Here is a 26079-nt window from a genome sequence, read left to right on the forward strand (position 1 = left end):
TAAAGATGGGCCCAGAAACCAATTAGAAAGCAAAATGATTTCAAGATGGTATAATTTCCCCATGGTTTTATTGGAAAATATCAGTTACCAGGAAACTTTCAGATTCCTATGTGGCAGGGCATAATCCTCTTCTCCTAAGAGGGTTATATATAGACATAAGACATGGCCAAGTAAGGTCATGTCAACAAACATCTCCTGAATGTCTACTAGTTGTTTAGCAGTATGTTTGTTAGTCATTGTGGAGTACTAGAAAGGAGAAATTCAGTTTCTGTCCTTAGGAACTTCACCATCTAGTAACAAGATAAGATTTACACATAAGACACAAAATAAGGAAATATGTAGTTAATAATGAAATTCTCACTCATTTTTTTCTTTTTTTGGCTACACCACGTGGCATGCAGAATCTTAATTCCCCAACCAGGGATCAAACCCATGTCCCCTTTAGTGGAAGCGCAGAGTCCTAACCACTGGATCAGCAGGGAATTCCCCTCTCTGTTTTTATTTCCTTGGTTAGCTTGGTAAGTTGATATACCTTAATTTGTCTCCTCACTGATCAGACTATGTCAGTGAGCAAGACACAGAATTACATTTTAACAACAGCAATCACTTACTGAAAATGTACTACGAGCCAGGTACTTCACCCATATATTCTTTCATTTAATCACTGTAACAACCCCGTGGAGTAGATATTATGAGCTCCATTTTACAAATGAGAAAACTGAGCGAAATGAAGTTAGAGCTCGGAGTCAAATGCAGCTCTATCTGGATCCAAAGATTGTATCTCAATATCATACTATTTCCTCCTTTTAAGCAGTAGTACATATTCATCCTATAGGATAGCATTATGTTGTTTTGGATAAACTTATAAAGCAATGGTATTTAATCATATTTGAGTAAGAAGCAAAACTATTTCCAAAGAAATCAACATCATCAATATTAAGTGAAAGCCTCATTTGTAACTCATCCACTCAGTATTTCATGTTTGTCATACCATCACTTCTACAGAGCTGATTAATTTTTGACAGTACCAGAAGTTTTCAGGATTTAAGTTTGATTTATGATTCAGTTTACCATCCTGAAACAGAATGGAGGACTGATAAAATTTCTGCAAATGGGAGTACTATCTGCAGTGTTTAAATCAGATTTTCAGTGAAATGTGATACCCCAGCCAAAGTTGGGCTTCTTCAAAGCAAGCGAAGTAAAGCTATGGTCCTAGGCTTCAACAATTTAGGGTGCTCATTTTACCTTTATCTGGAAGATTTCACAGCTGTGGAGAAATCCCATACATTTGAACTAGATGAGTTCAAATGTACTAATATTGGTTGGTCATTCACAGTTCTATCTCTTTAGTATAATAGTATAATTCAAATATAATTCAAATACCCACTTCTTCCCTTCTGGCTGTCATGCAGCTGGGAGGCAAAAATAAGCCTCAAATTATCTATGGAGGAACAAGCTGTCCATGGCTTTGTAATACAGAGAAGACTGCCACATAAACATGAGGTCAAAATTACTGCACCGTTTTCCGTATAGAGGCAAAGATGAAGTTAATCAGTATTTCAGATCAGAACCAACCAATTAAATATACTAAATTATGTGTATTATGCCACCATGGTAATATAATGAGGAAAATTGTACATTCTTCTGTCACATATTTACCAACACATGTTGGCAGAGAGGGGCAGGTATTTCAAATATTTGAAGCTATCTAATAACTATGGTTTGACATATACTAATTATAGCCTAGCAGTATTCATTTACTAAAACTGTGTAACTTTTACTCTGCTCTGAGGATCTGCCCCGTTGAACCCTCTGGCAAATGGACATTATAATTACTGAAAAGCCCGAGTGGGAAGGTGAATCTTTTTGGATGACCTCTATAACGCTGGTTTAGAAGGGCATCTAAGGCTACATCCCATTACGCCAGTTTGAAATTATGTTTCACTAGGCAGAGCAGGCTCCTGGGCACAGTTGACAAAGTATGTATAAAACCTGATTAGCTTTGGTGAGCTAATGACTGCATGTTCAAATAAATGGACTTCTTAGTACACTCACCGGCTCAACCAACTCTACAATTTATTATTCTTCCTTGGCATAAATTGAATGTAAAGCCACATTAACATCAAATTTGAGGTTATACATACTCACAAGTGAGGAAAACCAAAGAGATTGTTCCCCTAGCCATCATAACCCTGTAGAAGCATAATTTTATATATATATATATATATATATATATATATATATATTAAAAGTGAACTAAAAAACTTAATTCAAATCTACAGTCAAGAAAAGAATACACCACAATATTCTTTAAGACAAGCTGTGGAGATATACTAAGAGAGTTTTGATTAACCTTTACTGATGGAGAAAAGACAAAGCCTTCATGGGCTCTTTAAAGTCAAAATAAGATGGGACTTCCCTGGTGGTCCAGTGGTAAAGAATTCGCCTTCCAATGCAGGGGACATGGGTTCAATCCCTGGTCGGGGAACTAAGATCCTACATGCCACGGGGCAACTAAGCTCACGCGCCACAACTTCTGAGCCCGAGTGCCTCAACCAGAGAGAAGCCTGCATGCCACAAACTACAGAGCCCACATGCCCTGGAGCCCATGCACCACAACGAAGAGGCTGCGTGCTGCAACGAAAGATCCTGCATGCCACAATGAAGATCCTGCATCCACAATAAAGATCCTGTGTGCCTCAACTAAGACCCACTGAGCCATAAATAAATAAATAAATAAATAACGATATTTTCTTTAAAAAGTCAAAATAAGACAAAATCAGTAATCCAACAAGCACAATTTCCCAAGCATTAGAAAAATCACAGCATTACTTTAGATCCAAACTTAAAAACTAGTCTCAATCAAATTCAACCTGATACTCAGTTACTTAAGAAATGCTAAAAATTAGGTCAATTTAGCTGATAGGGGAATTCCTGACAGAGAGCAGAGTCTGTTCCCATTTCTTTAGTTAACATCACGGAATAAGATGAGTTTATACCTAAGTGAACAATTGGAAATTGTGTAAGGGGATAACCAAACAGTAGCTACTTTCTGCCTAAAAGTTTAAACTCCATTAGACCAAAGAAATAAAAATTTTCAGACATCCAGAAGGTTATCACTAAGTGATGCATTATCCAGGTATTTTAATATGTATCATATTCTATGTATCACGAGTGCAAAACTCCTTAAATCCTGAGTAAAAAAGGCAATCTGTTAGTTTTTAACACATTATTATTTTGTGTTACAGTGGGAATTTTCCAAGTTGATTACAAAATATTTCAGAAAAAATCTACAAAGTACTCTCATAATGGACAGTGATTTCAAAGCGATCTTAACAGACATTTGACTTAAATTACAAGCATGGAAAGTAAAACACATCACATCATTTTAGCTGTATGTTTGTTTAAAATGTCCAATACTTCTGCCACTAAGGGGAGCAATATACCATGGTGCATAGCATAAGAGATTGAACTCCACCCCTTGGGGGGAAAAACTGAATCCTAGAGATTTAGAGGAGCCTTCTTCATCAATTCAAAAACTGCATAGTAGGGCATATTTCTCTGGAGACAGAAGGGACTGGGACAAGAATATAGCAAGCATGTGCAGAGTCTGGATCACATGAACATGCAGCTGGGTGTCTGGTGAAGTGGAGAGAAACTATGGACATACGGTGCTTGAATACTACTAGGAAGCAAGTGTCTTCTGGGAAGGAAGAAAACGAGGCTGCAATCTTCTGCTCACTAGATTCACAGCTACTGAAACGTGGAGGAGGGCTGCGGTGACCCTGAGTAGTGCCAGGTGGTCCAGAAAGGCAATGAGGCATCTGCAATAAATCAGCCCAGGGCAGAAAGATAAACTGGTGGTTTGGCCTCTACAATGAGTCAATTGCTGGGAAAGGGAGAGATCGTGGTAGGTCCATGAGACAGCACTACTGAAGATGGCATGTCACTGGAACTGTTCTTGACACAGCCCTCTGAAGGCTACTCTTATACCCTGGGGAAGGTGGTGAGTGTACACAGGTGGTACCCTATATAGATGGTCCCCAGTGTTCCTCATCTCCTAATGTTCACTCTTGTGCAGTCTCCTCCCACAATGGACCATGTCATGAGAGCCCTGTGAAGAGGTCCACAGAGGAAGGAACTGAAAGCCTCCTGCCCGTGGGCATGTGAGTGAACTTGGAAGAGGATGCTCCAGCTTAGTCAGGCTTTTACAGGACTGCAGTTCTGGCTGACACTGTGACTATCACCTAATGAGAGATAACCAGAAAACTGGCTAAGCTGCTCTTGGATTCCTGTTCCTTAGAAACTGTGTGATACAATAAATCTTTGTTGTTTTAAACGGCTAAGTTTTAGGATAATTTCTTATGCGATAACAGCTGGCTAATACAGAGTTGTACTGCTCCAGTTTTGGAGGGAATGGTTTAGAAACCATCTTCCTACTTTGAAGAACCACTAGAGCTTGAGCAGGATCTATACCAGCAGTGGTAGTGATACCAATATCAGAGCTGGAGCTGCAGCATCAGACACATTACCTTGGAGAAGACCAACTGTGAATCAACCCTATTAACATTAATTCGCCCTACATGTCAGAGAGAGAGAAATAGAAACAATTACCACCACTACAAAAATAACCCACCACATAGGTAAGGTACTTGCACTACAGCAAATGAGATGCTTCCAGAGTTTCTGAGTTTGCACTTTGCCAGACTTAATAGCACAGAAAATCCATGAAAACTACTATATAGGAAGGCGAATACTAGTATATTAATATCCTTGGCAATGATGACAGCAGTAACTTTGTATTAATGGTTCTGTATATGATGTCCATTAAGGAGACATCGCAGGTGTTCAAGGAAACTACTTCAGTTCCTTAATTTCTGGCATCACGCTCCATAATGTATCCACCTGGAAATTTGAAAAATATTGCCAAACATCTCACTGAATGATATCTTCCAGCACAATGAATTCAGTACACTTCACTTATTTTTCTAGTTGGAGATACTGGAAATCACTGATTTGGGGTAAAAAATTGAATCAACATAATGACTGTGAAACTGGCAATTTTCTGGAATATTTTCAAACATTAAAGATGACAAAACTGCGAAGGATATCAAGATGGGCCACTGGACAGAGATGTCAGGAAGTCACTGATTCTTCCCTCACTTCCTTTTCTGATAAAGCAAGAAGCGCACGAGACACCAGCAGTCTCTGGGAAGGGCCTCTGTGGAGCAGTCCAACACTAGGCACCAAAACCACAAAAAGGCAGCCACAGATGAATGAATAAATGAAGAAACCCTCCTAGAGTGCATGATGGATGCCAGGCATGGCGCTGGGGGCCTTCTTATCTCAGGCAGTCCTCCTTGCAACTCTGAGGTGGATATTATCCCAATCATACAATTGAAAAAATAGAGGCTCCCAAGGCCAAAGAGGTAAAACTCAAATTCAGATCGACTTTCTAAAAATCCAAATGACATAGCTGTATACTATTATTCTTTCCACAAATATTTATTGTGCACCTCTTCTGTGCATACCTCCATCATTGTACTTTTCTTCCTGTACTGTCATAACTGTCTAATTTCCCAGACTGATTATATTGATAATTCCTTAAATTCAGGAAGCAGGGTCTACTTGCTTTTGTATATCCAGTATCTAACACAATGCCTGGTGTATACCTAAACACTCAATAATTTAAATTTGTTATTAGTTAAAAAAAAGACTAAGTTTTACATTTTTGGTTTTTATTTTTTCTGCTAGGTAGATAGGCTACCACATCTCAAGGAAAGACTGGTAAAGAAAAGGGGCAACCCCAAAAAGATTTTTTTGGCATTACTTTATTTAAGGTACTTTTTTTTAATGCTAAAAATGATTGAAGTAGTTTATATTTCATTCATGCTAATGTTGTGGTAGATTGATACAAAATAAATAAGGAGAATGTGGGTGGGGAAGGAGAAAAGGCATTCTATTATAATAAGAAATGAAAGAGACTTGACAAAAAAATTTTTTTGTGTGCTGTTAACTGAATTCAGAGGATAATAACCTGATGTAATACCTATGACCCTCTAAAGTGGCATTTTTGCTCAGAGTCTGAATTCAACAGGCTGTAATGCATTATTTATTGACAAATTACTGCGAAGCTGGCTCCGGCTCCTAAGACATTGTCCAGACTCCCCAGTCTCCTCTAAGGTTATGGCAGGCTACAGGATAAAGCTATTTTAAAAAAAATCTCTTTTCCCTCTAAGAAAGAAAAAAGGCCAAATTAGTTAAAAGAAGGGGAAAAAATAAAAGGACACACAAGCTTCTTTCCACTCATTAGTACAGTTGTTATTCTTTAAAGCCCAAATTCTTTCTTTTAAAATATCCATAAATTCTGAAGACCGTAATTCTGAAAGTCATCTGCAGAAACATGGCTAGAAGAGGAATAAAAATGGAAAGACCTGCTCAGATCCCTTAGACATCATTTAATCCCAACTTCTTCATTCTAAGCCTGAGTTAGAGGCCAAATTTGACTTTCTACAGGTCCAGCTAGCTCCAGAAATCTGGAGAAAGTTCTCTTATCCAGTCCCTGCTTTTCATGTTTCTTAATGATCTCTGTAGACCCAGACTTGAAGGCACAGGGACCCTTTACCAACCTGAGAACACCTAAGAGACACATTAATTTAAGTCTGGTTTGGGACAAACTTGATAAGAAAGGTCATTTTCTCTGTCACCCTCTCCTGGCTGTAGTCCCAGTGTTATTCAGCACTCCCTTGCCTCTTCTCATCTGTTCTACAACGAGAACTAAGAGCAAACAAAAATTCTTTCTTCAGAATTTAGATAGAATAAATTTCAGACTTAAAGCTGACTCAAATATTGCCATCTCTGGGAAAACTTCCTGAGCAGTCCCTTGCCCTCTTATTTCACAGACTGATTTACATGTCCCCTTTTATACCCTAATTGAACCATATAAATCTCTCTAGTACTGTACTTATAACACTGTGCAAAAATTTCTGGTTTATTCAGCTCACTTTTATAAGCGTCTTGGGAGTAGGGACAATATTTTGTTCATCCCTGAATCTTGAGCATTCAGCACAGCTCCTGGAAAGCTAGTATAAGTTAGTGGTTAAGTGCAGACTCTAAAAATGGGCAGAAGGCCTAAAAGACATTTCTCCACAGAAAACATACAGATGACCAACAGGCACATGAAAAGATGCTTAGTCTCACTAATTATTAGAGAAATGCAAATCAAAACCACAATGAGGAATCACCTTACACCAGTCAGAATGGTCATCATTAAAAAGTCTACAAATAATAAATGCTGGAGAGGGTGTGGAGAAAAAGGTACCCTCCTACACTGCTGGTGGGAATGTAAAATTGGTGCAGCCTCTATGGAAAATAGTATGGAGGTTCCTTAAAACACTAAACATAGAGCTACCATATGATCCTATAATCCCACTCCTGTGCATATAGCTGGAGAAAACTCTAATTCAAAAAGATATATGCACCCCTATGTTCATAGAAGCACTATTTACAATAGCGAAGACATGGAAGCAACCACTGACAGAGGAATGGATAAAGAAGATGTGGTACATATATACAATGGAATATTACTCAGCCATAAAAAAGAATAAAATAATAATGCCATTTGCAGCAACATGGATGGACCTAGAGATTATCGTATTAAGTGAAGTAAGCCAAAGACAAATATCATATGATATCACTTATATGTAGAATCTAAAAAAAATGATACAAATGAACTTATTTATAACACAGAAACAGACTCACAGACATAGAAAACAAACTTATGGTTACCAAAGGGGCGGAGGGGGAGAGATAAATTAGGAGTTTGGGATTAACATATACAAACTACTATATATAAAATAGGTAACAACAAGGACCTACTGTATAGCAAAGAGAACTCTATTCAATATCCTATAATAACATATATTGGAAAAGAGTCTAAAAAATGAAATCAAAACTACAATGAGGGGAGAGGGGGGAAGATGGCGGAAGAGTAAGATGCGGAGATCATGTTCCTCCCCACAGGTGCATCAGAAATACATCTATACGTGGAACAACTCCTACAGAACACCCACTGAACGCTGGCAGAAGACCTCAGACCTCCCAAAAGGAGAGGGGATTAAAAGCACTGCTTAAAGGAGCTCCAGAGATGGGCGCGAGCTGCGGCTAACAGCGGGGACCCCAGAGACGGGCATGAGATGCTAAGGCTGCTGCTGCCGCCACCAAGAAGCCTGTGTGTGAGTGCAGGTCACTAACCACACCTCCCTTCCAGGGAGCCTGTGCAGCCCACCACTGCCAGGGTCCTGGGATCCAGGGACAACTTCCCCGGGAAAACGCACGGCGCACCTCAGGCCGGTGCAACGTCCTGCCGGCCTCTGCCACTGCAGGCTCGCCCCACATCCGTACCCCTCCCTCCCCGCAGCCTGAGTGAGCCAGAGCCCCCGAATCAGCTGCTCCTTTAACCCCGTCCTGTCTGAGTGAAGAACAGACGCCCTCCAGACACCTACAGGCAAAGGCAGGGCCAAATCCAAAGCTGAGCCCCGGGAGCTGTGCGAAAAAAGAAGAGAAAGGGATTTTTCTCCCAGCAGCCTCAGGAGCAGTGGATTAAATCTCTACAGTCACCTTGATGTACCCTGCATTGGTGGAATACCTGAATAGACAACGAATCATCCCAAACTGAGGAGGTGGACTTTGAGAGCAAGATTTATTATTTTTTCCCCTTTTCCTCTTTTTGTGAGTGTGTATGTGTATGCTTCTGTGTGAGATTTTGTCTGTATAGCTTTGCTTTCACCATTTGTCCTAGGGTTCTGTCCGTCTGTTTTTTTGTTTGTTTTACTTAAAAAAAATTTTTTTCTTAATAATTATTTTTTACTAACTTTATTTTATCGTACTTTATTTTATCTTCTTTCTTTCTTTTCTTCCTTCCTCCCTCCCTCCCTCTCTCTCTCCCTCCCTCCCTCTCTCTCTCTCTCTCTCTCTCTCTCTTTCTTTCTTTCTTTCTTTCTTTCTGCTTTTTCTCCCTTTTATTCTGAGCCGTGTGGATGAAAGGCTCTTGGTGCTGCAGCCAGGAGTCAGTGCTGTGCCTCTGAGGTGGGAGAGTCAACTTCAGGACACTGGTCCACAAGAGACCTCCCAGCTCCACGTAATATCAAATGGCGAACATCTCCCAGAGATTTCCATCTCAACACCAACACACAGCTTCCCTCAACGACCAGCAAGCTACAGTGCTGGACACCCTATGCCAAACAACTAGCAAGACAGGAACACAACCCCACCCATTAGCAGAGAGGCTGCCTAAAATCATAATAAGGCCAAAGACACCCCAAAACACACCACGAGATGTGGACCTGCCCACCAGAAAGACAAGATCCAGCCTCATCAACCAGAACAAAGGCACTAGTTCCCTCCACCAGGAAGCCTACACAACCCACTGAACCAACTTTAGCCAGTGGGGACAGACACCAAAAACAACGGGAACTACAAACCTGCAGCCTGCAAAAAGGAGACCCCAAACACAGTAAGACAAGCAAAATGAGAAGACAGAAAAACACAGCAGATGAAGGAGCAAGATAAAAACCCACAAAACCTAACAAATGAAGAGGAAATAGGCAGTCTACCTGAAAAAGAATTCAGAATAATGATAGTAAAGATGATCCAAAATCTTGGAAATAGAATAGACAAAATGCAAGAAACATTTAACAAGGACCTAGAAGAACTAAAGAGGAAACAAGCAACGATGAACAACACAATAAATGAAATGAAAAATACTCTAGATGGGATCAATAGCAGAATAACTGAGGCAGAAGAACGGATAAGTGACCTGGAAGATAAAATAGTGGAAATAACTACCGTAGAGCAGAATAAAGAAAAAAGAATGAAAAGAAATGAGGACAGTCTCAGAGACCTCTGGGACAACATTAAATGCACCAACATTCGAATTATAGGGGTCCCAGAAGAAGAAGAGAAAAAGAAAGGGACAGAGAAAATATTTGAAGAGATTATAGTTGAAAACTTCCCTAATATGGGAAAGGAAATAGTTAATCAAGTCCAGGAAGCACAGAGAGTCCCATACAGGATAAATCCAAGGAGAAATATGCCAAGATACATATTAATCAAACTGTCAAAAATTAAATACAAAGAAAACATATTAAAAGCAGCAAGGGAAAAACAACAAATAACACACAAGGGAATCCCCATCAGGTTAACAGCTGATCTTCCAGCAGAAACTCTGCAAGCCACAAGGGACTGGCAGGACATATTTAAAGTGATGAAGGAGAAAAACCTACAACCAAGATTACTCTACCCAGCAAGGATCTCATTCAGATTTGATGGAAAAATTAAAACCTTTACAGACAAGCAAAAGCTGAGAGAGTTCAGCACCACCAAACCAGCTTTACAACAAATGCTAAAGGAACTTCTCTAGGCAAGAAACACAAGAGAAGGAAAAGACCTACAATAACAAATACAAAACAATTAAGAAAATGGGAATAGGAACATACATATCGATAATTACCTTAAATGTAAATGGATTAAATGCTCCCACCAAAAGACACAGACTGGCTGAATGGATACAAACACAAGACCCATATATATGCTGTCTACAAGAGACCCACTTCAGACCTAGGGACACATACAGACTGAAAGTGAGGGGATGGAAAAAGATACTCCATGCAAATGGAAACCAAACGAAAGCTGGAGTAGCAATTCTCACATCAGACAAATGGACTTTAAAATAAAGACTATTACAAGAGACAAAGAAGGACACTACATAATGATCAAGGGATCAATCCAAGAAAAAGATATAACAATTGTAAATATTTATGCACCCAACATACGAGCACCTCAATACATAAGGCAAACACTAACAGCCATAAAAGGGGAAATCGGGGCTTCTCTGGTGGCGCAGTGGTTGAGAGTCCACCTGCTGATGCAGGGGACACGGGTTCGTGTCCCGGTCCAGGAGGATCCCACATGCCGCGGAGTGGCTAGGCCCGTGAGCCATGGCCGCTGAGCCTGTGCATCTGGAGCCTGTGCTCTGCAATGGGAGATGCCACAGCGGTGAGAGGCCCGCATACCACAAAAAAAAAAGGGGGAAATTGATAGTAACACATTCATAGTAGGGGACTTTAACACCCCACTTTCACCAATGGACAGATCATCCAAAATGAAAATAAATAAGGAAACACAAGCTTTAAATGATACATTAAACAAGATGGACATAACTGATATTTATAGGACATTCCATCCAAAAACAACAGAATACACATTTTTCTCAAGTGCTCATGGAACATTCTCCAGGATAGATCATATCTTGGGTCACAAATCAAGCCTTGGTAAATTTAAGAAAATTGAAATTGTATCAAGTATCTCTTCCGACCACAACGCTATGAGACTAGATATCAATTACAGGAAAAGATCTGTAAAAAATACAAACACATGGAGGCTAAACAATACATTACTTAATAACAAAGTGATCACTGAAGAAATCAAAGAGGAAATCAAAAAATACCTAGAAACAAATGACAATGCAGACACGATGACCCAAAACCTATGGGATGCAGCAAAAGCAGTTCTAAGAAGGAAGTTTATAGCAATACAATCCTACCTTAAGAAACAGGAAACATCTCGAATAAACAACCTAACCTTGCACCTAAAGCAATCAGAGAAAGAAGAACAAAAAAACCCCAAAGTTAGCAGAAGGAAAGAAATCATAAAAATCAGATCAGAAATAAATGAAAAAGAAATGAAGGAAACGATAGCAAAGATCAATAAAACTAAAAGCTGGTTCTTTGAGAAGATAAACAAAATTGATAAACCATTAGCCAGACTCATCAAGAAAAAAAGGGAGAAGACTCAAATCAACAGAATTAGAAATGAAAAAGGAGAAGTAACAACTGACACTGCAGAAATACAAAAGATCATGAGAGATTACTACAAGCAACTCTATGCCAATAAAATGGACAACCTGGAAGAAATGGACAAATTCTTAGAAATGCACAAGCTGCCAAGACTGAATCAGGAAGAAACAGAAAATATGAGCAGACCAATCACAAGCACTGAAATTGAAACTGTGATTAAAAATCTTCCAACAAACAAAAGCCCAGGACCAGATGGCTTCACAGGCGAATTCTATCAAACATTTAGAGAAGAGCTAACACCTATCTTTCTCAAACTCTTCCAAAATATAGCAGAGGGAGGAACACTCCCAAACTCATTCTACAAGGCCACCATCACCCTGATACCAAAACCAGACAAGGATGTCACAAAGAAAGAAAACTACAGGCCAATATCACTGATGAACATAGATGCAAAAATGCTCAACAAAATACTAGCAAACAGAAACCAACAGCACATTAAAAGGATCATACACCATGATCAAGTGGGGTTTATTCCAGGAATGCAAGGATTCTTCAATATATGCAAATCAATCAACGTGATACACCATATTAACAAATTGAAGGAGAAAAACCATATGATCATCTCAATAGACTCAGAGAAAGCTTTTGACAAAATTCAACACCCATTTATGATAAAAACCCTGCAGAAAGTAGGCACAGAGGGAACTTTCCTCAACATAATAAAGGCCATATATGACAAACCCACAGCCAACGTTGTCCTCAATGGTGAAAAACTGAAACCATTTCCACTAAGATCAGGAACAAGACAAGGTTGCCCACTCTCACCACTCTTATTCAACATAGTTTTGGAAGTTTTAGCCACAGCAATCAGAGAAGACAAGGAAATAAAAGGAATCCAAATCGGAAAAGAAGAAGTAAAGCTGTCATTGTTTGCAGATGACATGATAGTATACATAGAGAATCCTAAAGATGCTACCAGAAAACTACTAGAGCTAATTAATGAATTTGGTAAAGTAGCAGGATACAAAATTAATGCACAGAAATCTCTGGCATTCCTATACACTAATGATGAAGAATCTGAAAGTCAAATCAAGAAAACACTCCCATTTACCACTGCAACAAAAAGAATAAAATATGTAGGAATAAACCTACCTAAGGAGACAAAAGCCCTGTATGCAGAAAATTATAAGACACCGATGAAAGAAATTAAAGATGATACAAATAGATGGAGAGATATACCATGTTCTTGGACTGGAAGAAGCACATTGTGAAAATGACTCTACTACCCAAAGCGATCTACAGATTCAATGCAATCCCTATCAAACTACCACTGGCATTTTTCACAGAACTAGAACAAAAAATTTCACAATTTGTATGGAAACACAAAAGACCCCGAATAGCCAAAGGAACCTTGAGAACGAAAAATGGAGCTGGAGGAATCAGGCTCCCTGACTTCAGACTATACTACAAAGCTACAGTAATCAAGACAGTATGGTACTGGCACAAAAACAGAAATATAGATCAGTGGAACAGGATAGAAAGCCCAGAGATAAACCCACGCACATATGGTCACCTTATCTTTGATAAAGGAGGCAGGAATATACAGTGGAGAAAGGACAGTCTCTTCAATAAGTGGTGCTGGGAAAACTGGACAGGGACATGTAAAAGTATGAGATTAGATCACTCCCTAACACCATACACAAAAATAAGCTCAAAATGGATTAAAGACCTAAATGTAAGGCCAGACACTATCAAACTCTTAGAGGAAAACATAGGCAGAACACTCTATGACATAAATCACAGCAAGATCCTTTTGGACCCACCTCCTAGAGAAATGGAAATAAAGACAAAAATAAACACATGGGACCTAATGAAACTTAAAAGCTTTTGCACAGCAAAGGAAACCATAAACAAGACCAAAAGACAACCCTTAGAATGGGAGAAAATATTTGCAACTGAAGAACTGACAAAGGATTAATCTCCAAAATTTATAAGCAGCTCATGCAGCTCAATAACAAAAAAACAAACAACCCAATCCAAAAATGGGCAGAAGACCTAAATAGACATTTCTCCACAGAAGATATACAGACTGCCAACAAACACATGAAAGCATGCTCAACATCATTAATCATTAGAGAAATGCAAATCAAAACTACAATGAGATATCATCTCACACCAGTCAGAATGGCCATCATCAAAAAATCTAGAAACAATAAATGCTGGAGAGGGTGTGGAGAAAACGGAACACTCTTGCACTGCTGGTGGGAATGTGAATTGGTACAGCCACTATGGAGAACAGTATGGAGGTTCCTTAAAAAACTACAAATAGAACTACCATATGACCCAGCAATCCCACTACTAGGCATATACCCTGAGAAAACCATAATTCAAAAAGGGCCATGTACCACAATGTTCATTGCAGCTCTATTTACAATAGCCAGGGCATGGAAGCAACCTAAGTGTCCATCATCGGATGAATGGATAAAGAAGATGTGACGCATATATACAATGGAATATTATTCAGCCATAAAAAGAAATGAAATTGAGTTACTTGTAGTGAGTTGGATGGACCTAGAGTCTGTCATACAGAGTGAAGTAAGTCAGAAAGAGAAAAACAAATACTGTATGCTAACACATATATATGGAATCTAAGAAAAAAAAATGTCATGAAGAACCTAGGGGTAAGACGGGAATAATGACACAGACCTACTAGAGAATGAACTTGAGGATATGGGGAGGGGAAGGGTAAGCTGTGATAAAGTGAGAGAGTGGCATGGACATATATACACTACCAAACGTAAAATAGATAGCTAGTGGGAAGCAGCCACATAGCACAGGGAGATCAGCTCGGTGCTTTGTGACCACCTAGAGGGGTGGGATAGGGAGGGTTGGAGGGAGGGACACGCAAGAGGGAAGAGATATGGGAACATATGTATATGTATAACTGATTCACTTTGTTATAAAGCAGAAACTAACACACCATTGTAAAGCAATTATACTCCAATAAAGATGTAAAAAAAAGTCTAAAAAATAATATATATTTGTATGTATATATGTATAACTGAATCACTTTTCTGTATACTTGAAACTAACAGCATTGTAAATTAACTATACTTCAATTAAAAAAAACAGAGCAGGTTCTAGAGGCAGACTGCCTAGAGTCAAATCTCAGCTCCTCCTTTATTATGTGAGAGACCCTGGGCAAGTTACTTAACTTCTTTGTGCCTTAGTTTTCTCGTTTGTTAAATGTGGATAATAATAATACCAACCTCATAGTGTTGTGAAGATTACAGGAAATAATGTACATAAAGCACTTAGAATAGTGCTTGGCTTATGGTGAACTCTCAAGACATGTTGGCTAGTATTTTTATTAGATAATATGTTCTCAAATTACTGTTAAAATGCTTGGTACTGCTAGAGGTCTACACCCACAGACTGTTGTGTCTAGAAGAGTAGGCACAGATTAAACAGAGATTATACATGCAGGATCATCTTCTTTCATACTACTTTTCATTTTAGTGTATCGCATTCAACTATATTGTAAATTAAATATTCTGCTGTAAGACTAAAAAAATTATCACTGTATTCTGAATTCCAAAGAGTTGACCTATGAACTTTTGATATGCTGGTACACAGCTCACTCATAAATTGAGAAGCATGTGTGTTCTACTAAAAAATGGTTGATAAGACTATTTGAATGATAGACTGAGGAAAAATTTCCCTCAGAGAAAGATCCGATTTTCATGATTTATTTATGAGCCCTTTTTTTCTTGTAGCCAGTTTAAAATTAACTTAGAATGTAAATTAGAGATATTTGACAACAGGAAAATCCTGGTGATTGCCAAGTATGATAAAAGGTATGACTAACATATTGACTTTGGAATTGCAACACTATCTGCAAATCCAAAAAAAAAGTATCAATCTCTAACAGTTTTCTGCACTTTAATGACCAATCTGAAAGGTCAGATTCAGAAGTACTAATTAATGCCTTTTAAAAATCACGCTTAGATTATGTATTTTAAGCAACAAAGTATCACTCAACTTTTCCCTTCATTCTCCAAAAAATATGAAACAAAAAAGCACTGTTTTGTATAGTTTTTACAGAATAATTGTCAAGGTTACATTTACAACATCAAAGGAGCTTTATATCACCATGGACATTCTACCATGTATAGTATTTCCAGTCTGATTCTACCTATAAGCCACAAATGATAGCAAACTTGAGCTACAGGGTGTAAAGGGAATTGCAAGTTAAATGAGTTTGGTTTTGGGTGTTACATATCTTCTTTTAATGAGAAGATATATGTAACTCACCCTGAGAGCTAACTTGGTTTCATCAGGGCAAGACTTTGAACCTACCTGACAATGTGGTACAGAGAGAAGCAGAATTAGCTTTAAAAAGTGTTGACATCAAGTCATGGGTGAATGATTTATAAGGAATTATTGAGGGCAATTAAATTTTTATTCTATTATTTTTATATATTTCTATTTTAAAAAAATATTTAATTAATTAATTTATTTAAGCTGTGCCGGGTCTTAGTTGAGGCATGTGGGATCTTCATTGCGGCATGCGGGAGCTTTAGTTGTGGCATGTGGAATTCTTAGTTGTGGCAATGCAGATTCCTTAGTTGTGGCATGCAAACTCTTAGTTGTGGCATGCATGCGGGATCTAGTTCCCCGACCAGGGATTGAACCTGGGCCCCCTGCATTTGGAGCACGGAGTCTTACCCACTGGACCACCAGGGAAGTCCCTATATTTCTATTTTTTAAAGTGATGATTATCTCCTAAAAAGTCCCTTGGTGTCCCAGGCAAAGAAAGACTAGGTTTAAAACAAGGTTATTAAGATAATAATAAAGGTTTTTTTTTTAAACCTTTAAACATGTACTTGGCTCCTTAAAATTATAAATCCCTAAAAGAGACAAGTACTCTTTAATAACCCTTTTAATGACTTTTGGAAAATTCAAGCTGAAAACATCTAAGGATGGAATAAGAAACTATAGATTTATTACTATCCACATTCTGCTTTGTAGAAGCAAAAGTGGAAGAATAAAACTAAAAGAAACCCAATGAACATATCACATTTTGTTTCTTAGATTTAATTAAATCAAAGTCAACTCTCATCTTTAAGTTTACATAATAAGAGTCAGTTTCCCAGGGGAAAAAAAACCCAAAACAGGATATTAAGATAAAAAGAAATCTGCTCTGCCAAGAGCGTTCTAGTTCCAGAAAGTGTTTGGTTGAAAGCATTCTGGTCTCCTTTCCCACAATCTTTCAGCCAAGAAAAGAGCTGAAGTTTGTCTTTCAATATGGCCCTCTGTATCAGAACAAGAAAGATTTAATTCAACTTTAGTACTTTATAAAGAGATGAGTACAAAGATGTCAGCCTGATGATCTAAAGGGTAGGTGATTCTGGAATTCCTTAATATTGAGTTCCTTAATATTTAAATTAAATTAACCCTCATTTTTTTGCTCTACTCTTATTGGCAGATGGGAATAATTACCATAGTTCTTTATGTTTCCCTGTTATCTTTCTTTCTGACTGAACAAATCTAGTTAACTTCAATATTTTTTTTCTTTAAGACTGGGAATGTAAGACAGTTACTGTTACCCTTTGAACTACATCTAATTTACTTTCAGATTATTGATACTCATTCCATCTTAAAATGTGATAATCTTGTTGGTTATGCAATAAGCATGCAAACCCCCAAAACTAATAAAAAAGATCACGCTATAGATTGGAATTCCATTAGATGATACTCTTTCAGTTTCCTTGTTGCGTATTCTGGAGTTGGTTTCTTCCTTCTTGTATAAATTAGTTTTTGCTTTTCTTTGATAATAATGACAGCTCCTTTTTCTCCTCCCCCCAAATTAAAATTAATCATAATCTTTCAAAGAGTTCTGTATTACCTTTCATTTTTGACTGACATCCTACTTGCTGTATTCCTCAAGAAATCAATGAATATATTAACTGAAATTAGACTTGGCACCTGTCTCCAAGGAACTCAGCTAAATAGTTCTTGGGAGACTTAGATGGAATTTTTAATAACTTCAAAAGGGATTTTTTAAAAAACTGTGCATTCTTTTTTTGACATTAAGCCATTATGATTTATTAAAATGCATGTATATGTGGCTCTTATATGCATATGAAAATTTAAGTATTTAATTAAATAGTTCATAATTTTATTCCAAGTCATTATAACTCCTTTTCCCAAGTCTTAAACACAAAGGTATTTCACCATTATTGACTTATCTTTTCTTATAAAACTGTGCATTCTTAAGTCATTCTTTCAAACCCATGCTTTTTGAGTTCCCAAATAAAGACATAAGGGTAGAATAAAACAAATATGACCAGAGATAAGAGCATTAGAACACTCTAAAAAAATCTAACAAGTTAATGATTGTTATGAAAAGAAACTAAACGGCTAGTTTAGGTAGTATCTTATCAACACAGAAGAACAGTGTATTTCTTCTCAGTCATAACATTCAACTTGAAGGGCAAAGGAACTGGAAAAACATGGTGCTGAAGAAGGGAGACTATAAATATTCAAGACTTTTGTTTGTTTCTAAATTTCAGAACGTTTTGTTTTTCTTTAGAGCTCTAAATAAGTCAGGAACAGAAACCTCATCTCAGACTAAAAGTAATAATAATTAGATGATGAATAGAAAAGAGTTTAGTCTGCAAGAGTGAGTTGGAATCCTGGTTGTACCATTTAATAGCTTTGCAACTTTTATCTTGTCGAATTTCAGTTTCTACCTCTGTAACACCAGTATAATACCGCCAAACCCAATAGGGTTGGCGAGAACTAAAATAAAGAAGGCATGTAATATCTGTACAATGCCTGGCTCATAGTAGGCATTTGATAAATGTTCATGGACTTTTTCCCCTTCCCTAACCACTGTGGAAATTAAAATTGACAGATAAATAGTGTTCTCTTCAGTCTCAAAGCTATTGTGGTGAGAAAAAGATAGAAATAACCAAATGGAGCTATAAGTCTCCTCGATCCAAAATTTTAAAGTAGATAAGTAAGCAGTGAAATAAAACTGGTAAGAGATAAACAGAAAGAATGATGGAACTATAAAACCCATACGAAAGCTAAGATACTGTTAATCATTCCTATTTTCCTCTTGGCTGTGATGATATTATATTTCATATTCAGTGAGGGGATAAATTACCCAAACTTTGAAAAGTAAAATTAAAAGTGTTTCACAAAAACAAAAACTGCTTCCATTTTCTAGATGTTTTATCAGAAAAATATTTCAAAATGAAAGTAAGGCCTTTCAGTCATTCATCTGAGATGACCTGTTTACGTGTCTACTACATGCCAACTGTCATACTAAAGGGCAGAGGGTATACAAAAGAAGGTGAAAGTATCTGTTAAAGGCATAGTACATGCCAAGTGTTTTAGGCATGCACCACTGTGTTAGTTCACTAGGGCTGCCATAATAAAACACTACCAACTGGGTGACAAATAGCAGAAATTTATTTTTTCACAGTCCTGGAGGCTGGAAGCCCAAGAACAAGGTGTAGGCAGTGTCGGTTTCCTCTGAGACCTCTCTCCTTGGCTTGCAGTTGGCTGCCCTCCTGCTGTCTCTTCACATGGTTGTCCCTCTGTGTACGTACACCCCTGGTGCCTGTGTCTCTTTGTGTGTCCAAATTTCCTCTCCTTATAAGGCTACCAGTAAGACTGGATTAGGGCTCACCCTAATAGCCTCATTTTAACTTAATCACATCTTTAAAGGCTCTATCTCCAGACTGGGGGTTGAGATTCAACATAGCAATTCTGGGGGAAGACACAATTCAGCCTATAAGAAACATCATCTCACTTAATCATCACCGTGTTGTATAAATGAGGATATAGGCTTTGAGAGAATAAATACCTCATCGAATGTCAGATAGCCAGTAAGTGGTAGAAAGAAAATTTTAACCAAGGTCTCATTATGAGTACACCAAAGCCTTTGCTCCTTCTGCTATTCACACCTCCTCAAAGAATTACACATCTAGTTGGGAAGACATAGTACTGATTGATGAAACTTTAAATATGGGGCTTCCTGATAAGAAGGCACTTATTCACTGAACTTGTGTATTATATAGAAAGGACTCAGGATTAATAAAAATTTATGTAATAAATAGAATATTTATTACATTTTAGGCTGGGTTCTTTCACAAAAGAGTCTATTGCTTCCCTTACAGGAGGAATTGCTGATTGTCAAACAGAACAGTCTTGGTATGTCTTGGCCCAAAGCCTACAGATGATCCAAGTCAATGTCAAATACAAGAGGGCTTTCTAGAATAAATATCTTAGATATACTCTTTTAGATCTCTTTTCTTCTGCATTTGGGTGTAGGTTATGTGCAGGTATACATGTATGAAATCCCTAATCTGCTTTATAACATTCTACATTTATCTGCTTTACAACATTCATTGGCAATCTACACAATATGTTAGTGGGCTTTAAGCTCTATAACATCTCAGGATAAAAGATAAAAGTCCCATGCTCTGTCTCTGGAGACTCCATCCAGGAATGAGTGTCAGGCTAGATTGTGGTGAAGCAGGCATCTGCTCCATGCTCTGATGACCCTGTATTGTTGTTTAAAGTTTGTTAGAAGTACCATTCTAGCTTGTGCTTTATTCTCTAACTACATTTGATGGATGTATACTATATGTTAAATTGTAATTACATAATTAATGTTAAATAATTTACACTCCTAGATTATGTTATAACGCTTCCAAAGAAGACCATTACAGGTATGCATATTAAGACATATGTCTAGAATTCTGGTACATACCAACTCTAACACAAAAACTGTTGGACTCCTCAAAGCCAGAAGTGAAACTCCCATGTGAAAGATGTCCTCCTTATACTACCAGGAAAGAAACAAAGACAGGCAACTGTGGACAAGTAACTAAAATATATGGGGGACTAAAGGAAGATAAGAATTATTTTAACAAGATCTGTTTGTACAAATTACTCTCGACTTTGACTCCCCTTTTCTGGTGATAAGAATGCAAACTTCACAAAGCTAAGTTGCCTCTCTTTGTTCAACTTAGTATATAAACAATTAGGCCTAGCCACTCTTTTGGGTCTTCATTTTCCTATGGGGATTCTCATGTATGTGTAAAAATCTGTATACTTTTCTCCTGTTAATCTGTCTTATGTCAATTTAAGACTCAGGCCCGGGTGGAGACCCTAGGAGGGTAGAGGTAAAGTTTTGTGCCCCCTGCACTATATATATAATAAATATATAGTACTTACCATGTATTATAAGGGCTACAAGAGCCTCCTGAAGGAGGCTGAATTGTGGAAAACCATTATTTTGAGGTAAGTTCCTTGAATATTAATTATACCATTTCCCAAAAAAACAGTACAAAAGCACATTCCAAAGTTAGATCTGATTTTTAGTATGATTTATTCTTCTGTTTCTCTCCTAGAGAATGAATATTAAACAGTGTTCTTATCAGTAATGGGAATTCAGTTGTGATTTTTCAAACTGTCTCAACTGAGGGAAGTGGGTGGAAGAGGTGGGAGTAGTATATTAGAATCTCCAGGGAAAAATGGGAGAGCAGATAGAGAAGTAATATTCAGAGTTTAAAAACAAAGCAGTGCTTTTCTCCAATACTTTTATGTGTTTTTAGTCATAGTATTTAATGTTTTGAAATTTCAAGTAACATTAAGGCAGGGCATATGTTAACCAAAAACAGAGGTTGAGGAACACCAGCATAAGGGAATTTTTAATAATCAGACTTCATTTTTTTGTCTCCAGACTAAAGGGCATATAGAAGGCATTTAATGAACGTTTTGAACTGAACAGATTCAGCAGCCAATTAACCCCAAACATACTTAATTCAACAAGCACACGCACAGAAAAAGGTAATGCTCTTACAGAGTTGTGTCCAGGAACTGAACACCACGATGGTCTAAACTTTAAGTGGAAAAGTACATCCCCAAACCCAGTATGACACCTTTGTAACTCTGAGCACATATATTTTTATTTCTGACATTTTGTGTTTCCAGCTGTTACTACCTTTGTAAACTTTCATAGAAAGAGCTCCTTATTATCCCCCTCTCCTTACCCCTTTGGTGCCTTCTACACAATAAACATACATGCTCAGGCTGAGAACTGCTCTGACCCCTGAACTTCTTTTTCCTCAAGCTGAGTATTCAAAGACAACTAAGATTTTCAATTTAGACTTTTTTGGCTTTTAGTCCCAGAACCAACATATTGTAAGACATATTATTTCCTACCTGCTGTCAGGCTTATCAGTAGATCACTGATAAGGCTCAAACCAATCAGTTCTCATGGTTGGAGGTAGATTGAAAGAATACTTATAGTGCAGGCCCCTTCCAACCCAGCAGCTCTACGTCCATACATGATGGACAGTGCCCTGAAGTCCAAGGAATACCTACTTCCAGCTTCAGAACATCGTGCTGAAGTTTACGCTGAAATTCAAGGAAGTTTTTGATTGTCAGCTTCCCCTTGAGATCAGCTCCAAAAAAGTAGGTTGTGAGGGCTGAACACAAGCCAGACTTGAGGGTGTTACCAGTTGTAGAACGATCTCTGTGACGCATTCCCATGCTGGTTTGGGAGCGAATGATGCTCTGAACCTAATGGAGAAGCAAACCCCCATCCAGAAAAACATTACAAGGTGGAAAATATGGAAAAGTAAGACTAGTAACTGACTATCGACTGCTTACTGTTTGCCTACACTGAGCTACAATGCTCTCTTTTAATGCTCACAACAGTCCTATGAGATAAGCCCCATGATTATTCTCATTTTACAGATGAGGAATTTGAGGTACACTGCTAAATAACTTGCTTGAGGTCAAGTAGCTAGCAAATAATTGAACTGGTATTCTAACACACATGCTTGACACCTTTATAATTGGGATGCCTTTTAAAATCTCTCTTTAGAAAAAAGTATGCATTTGTTTTAGGCTCAAAACCTCACACACAACATTAGAATAATCATCAACCTCACAGTAATACCTTCCATATCTCAGGAGACTTTAAAAAATTTCACACTTCTCACTACTGACTCTCCAGTTGTGATGAGAGGCGGTATAGCTATAGGCAAATACTTGATATCACACAGATATTGAGATAACACATTTATTAGAATGATAATGTGAAACATAAAGTTGGTATGAAGTAATTCTCCAAGAGAAGATGGGGAATTAGCTTAATCTTTGAGAAGTTTTAAATGAGCTTTTGAAAACAAACAACCCAATCCAAAAATGGGCAGAAGACTTAAATAGACATTTCTCCAAAGAAGATATACAGATTGCCAACAAACACATGAAAGGATGCTCAACATCACTAATCATCAGAGAAATGCAAATCAAAACTACAATGAGGTATCACCTCACACCAGTCAGAATGGCCATCATCAAAAAATCTATAAACAATAAATGCTGGAAAGGGTGTGGAGAAAAGGGAACACTCTTGCACTGTTGGTGGGAATGTAAATTGATACAGTCACTATGGAGAACAGTATGGAGGTTCCTTAAAACACTAAAAATAGAACTACCATATGACCCAGCAATCCCACTACTGGGCATATACCCTGAGAAACCATAATTCAAAAAGAGTCATGTACCACAATGTTCATTGCAGCTCTATTTACAATAGCCAGGACATAGAAGCAACCTAAGTGTCCATCGACAGATGAATGGATAAAGAAGATGTGGCACATATATACAATGGAATATTACTCAGCCATAAAACGAAACAAAACTGAGTTATTTGTAGTGAGGTGGATGGACCCAGAGACTGTCATACAGAGTGAAGTGTAAGTCAGAAAGAGAAAAACAAATACTGTATGCTAACACATATATATGGAATCTAAAAAAAAAAAAATGGTTCTGAAGAACCTAGGGGCGGGACAGGAATAAAGACGCAGACATAGACAGTGGAATTGAGGACACGGGGAGGGGGAAGGGTAAGCTGGGACGAAGTGAGAGAGTGGCATGGACATATATACACTACCAAATGTAAAATAGATAGCTAGTGGGAAGCAGCTGCATAGCACAGGGAGATCAGCTCAGTGCTTTGTGACCACCTAGAGGGGTGGGATAGGGAGGATGGGAGGGAGACTCAAGAGTGAGGAGATATGGTGATATATGTATATGTATAGCTGATTCACTTTGTTATAAAGCAGAAACTAACACAACATTGTAAAGCAATTATACTCCAATAAAGATGTTTAAAAAAATAAAAAATAAATAAATAAATAAATGAGCTTTTGAGAAAGAATAATTTGAGGGATTAGCAACCATGGCCTAACTATATAAAATGAGCTTTTTGTGGCAAGTCTATGATTGATATAGCATTTTTTTCACAAGTTCCTGCAATCTTTTCTACCTCTTCACAAGCTAAAATAACTATTCAGAATAATTAAAATTGTGATATGTAAGGATAGATAATAAAGGTATATTATATAAATAAATAATATATATAGCCTTGTGGATAATGATTTTTAAATTGCCAAATTAGAAAATCATAATACTTAAAAACCTAAGATTTGTAACAATGGATTTTCCTGGTTAAATGTCTTTTATTTGTTTTATTTATTACCTATGACCATAAAAAGACTTATTTAACACAATTTAAAAGTCTCTGGCTCTAAAAGGTAAAAGCAGTATAATGGAAAGACACAAGATGGGGAATCAGGACACACGGGGTCTAATTCTGTTGCTCTGCAGTGAAAGCACAATTTATGCAGTTCATTTAACTTCTTTGGGCCTTAGTTTTCTCATTGGAAAAGTTCACCGTTAGAGATCACTGTCTCTAAGTCTCCTTATAACTCTAGGTTAATATCATAAATGCTTCTGATTATGATTTTTTTCTGGGTTCATGTTTTATCATGTAAATAAGGTTTCTTGACATTTGTTTTTCATGCACACGGAGACTTGAAAGATAGGTATACAATGGATTTAAAAATTATTTCAGTTGAAGTTTTTTAGACATTAAATTGAAATACAGGATAATCAGTACAGTGCTGCTTCTATCTGAAGGCAATACACAATTCATTTTCTCTGCCTGGGTGTGAGAACTGAAGAATTTTCCAATAGCAGTGAACCAGTATTGAGCATCAACGTCAAGACCTGTCATGATTTAAATTTTGTCTGTGCTATAATACTGCAGCTTATACCTTTCCTATGGTGGAAATGTGTATGTTAGCTTCAAAAGTGTGGTGCTGAAGAGTGTATGTGGAAATTTCATTCCCTTTCTTCTGTCTCACAACTCATACTTTCATACTAAAAAAACATTTCTGTCACAGCCTCGGGTGAATGTAGCCCAAACAGTTATGAGATTTCTTGAAAAATATCTTTTGCTAGGTTAGTTCTGTTTTATGATCTGCTATGAAATGGGTTAAAGAAAAGGATGTGGGGGCTTCCCTGGTGGCACAGTGGTTAAGAATCTGCCTGCCAATGCTGGGGACATGGGTTCAAGCCCTGGTCCAGGAAGATCCCACCTGCCGTGGAGCAACTAAGTCCGTGAGCCACAACTACTGAGCCTGCGCTCTAGAGCCCGTGAGCCACAACTACTGAGCCCACATGCCACAACTACTGAAGCCCGTGCGCCTAGAGCCTGTGCTCTGCAACAAGAGAAGCCACTGCAATGAGAAGCCCGCGCACCGCAAATGAAGAGTAGCCTCCGTTCACCGCAACTACAGAAAGCCCACGTGCAGCAATGAAGACCCAGTGCAGCCAAAAATAAATAAATAAAATAAATAAATTTATAAAAAAAAAAGAAAAGAAAGGTCAGAGAAAACTTACACTATTTACAGTCGAGTAATGTTTTTAGTAATTTATGTTTATGCATGATCAAAGTGATTTTTGAAAAAGATGAATAAAAGAGTAATATTAGGTACTAGTTTGCTTCACACCACATTGACTTTGAAGATACACAATGATGAAATGTGTGTGTCCTCATACTGGTTCTGTTTAACTTTTTTTGTATGCTTGACAAATTTACCGTCAAGAAAATACCTATTTAGCTGGAAATCAAAGTTTGAATGTTTTAAAGCTTAGTGCACTTTCAACTTAAAGAATTATTATATTGCCCCAAAATGTAGAACGTAGAATGATGAAGCAGAGAAACTTCTAATGAGAGCTATTCACTCCTGAACCACCTTATAATTATTTTTGTTTCTCTAAAGAGTTTTTACATCAAAATTCCTTGTGATCAATATTACAAGTTCCATCAGTTTAACAAGGCCAG

At 37.6% G+C, this 26079-nt stretch overlaps 1 protein-coding gene across 2 annotated transcripts in view; it reads right to left on the minus strand.

Moving 5' to 3' along the window:
* The window catches only part of MICU1 (mitochondrial calcium uptake 1), a 205998-nt gene that overhangs the window by 45095 nt on the left and 134824 nt on the right, over positions 1-26079 (minus strand). Inside the window, exon 8 of one of the 2 annotated variants that reach the window (XM_082630640.1) lies at positions 22263-22460. The exons of the other annotated variant lie outside the window; for it this stretch is intronic. Coding sequence (XP_082486766.1) covers positions 22263-22460 — 198 coding nt within the window. The remainder of the gene's footprint in view (positions 1-22262; positions 22461-26079) is intronic. 2 annotated transcript variants of the gene reach the window in all.

Source organism: Mesoplodon mirus (assembly GCF_964341445.2).
Source record: "Mesoplodon mirus genome assembly, chromosome: 2".
In the NCBI taxonomy this organism is placed as follows: domain Eukaryota; kingdom Metazoa; phylum Chordata; class Mammalia; order Artiodactyla; family Ziphiidae; genus Mesoplodon; species Mesoplodon mirus.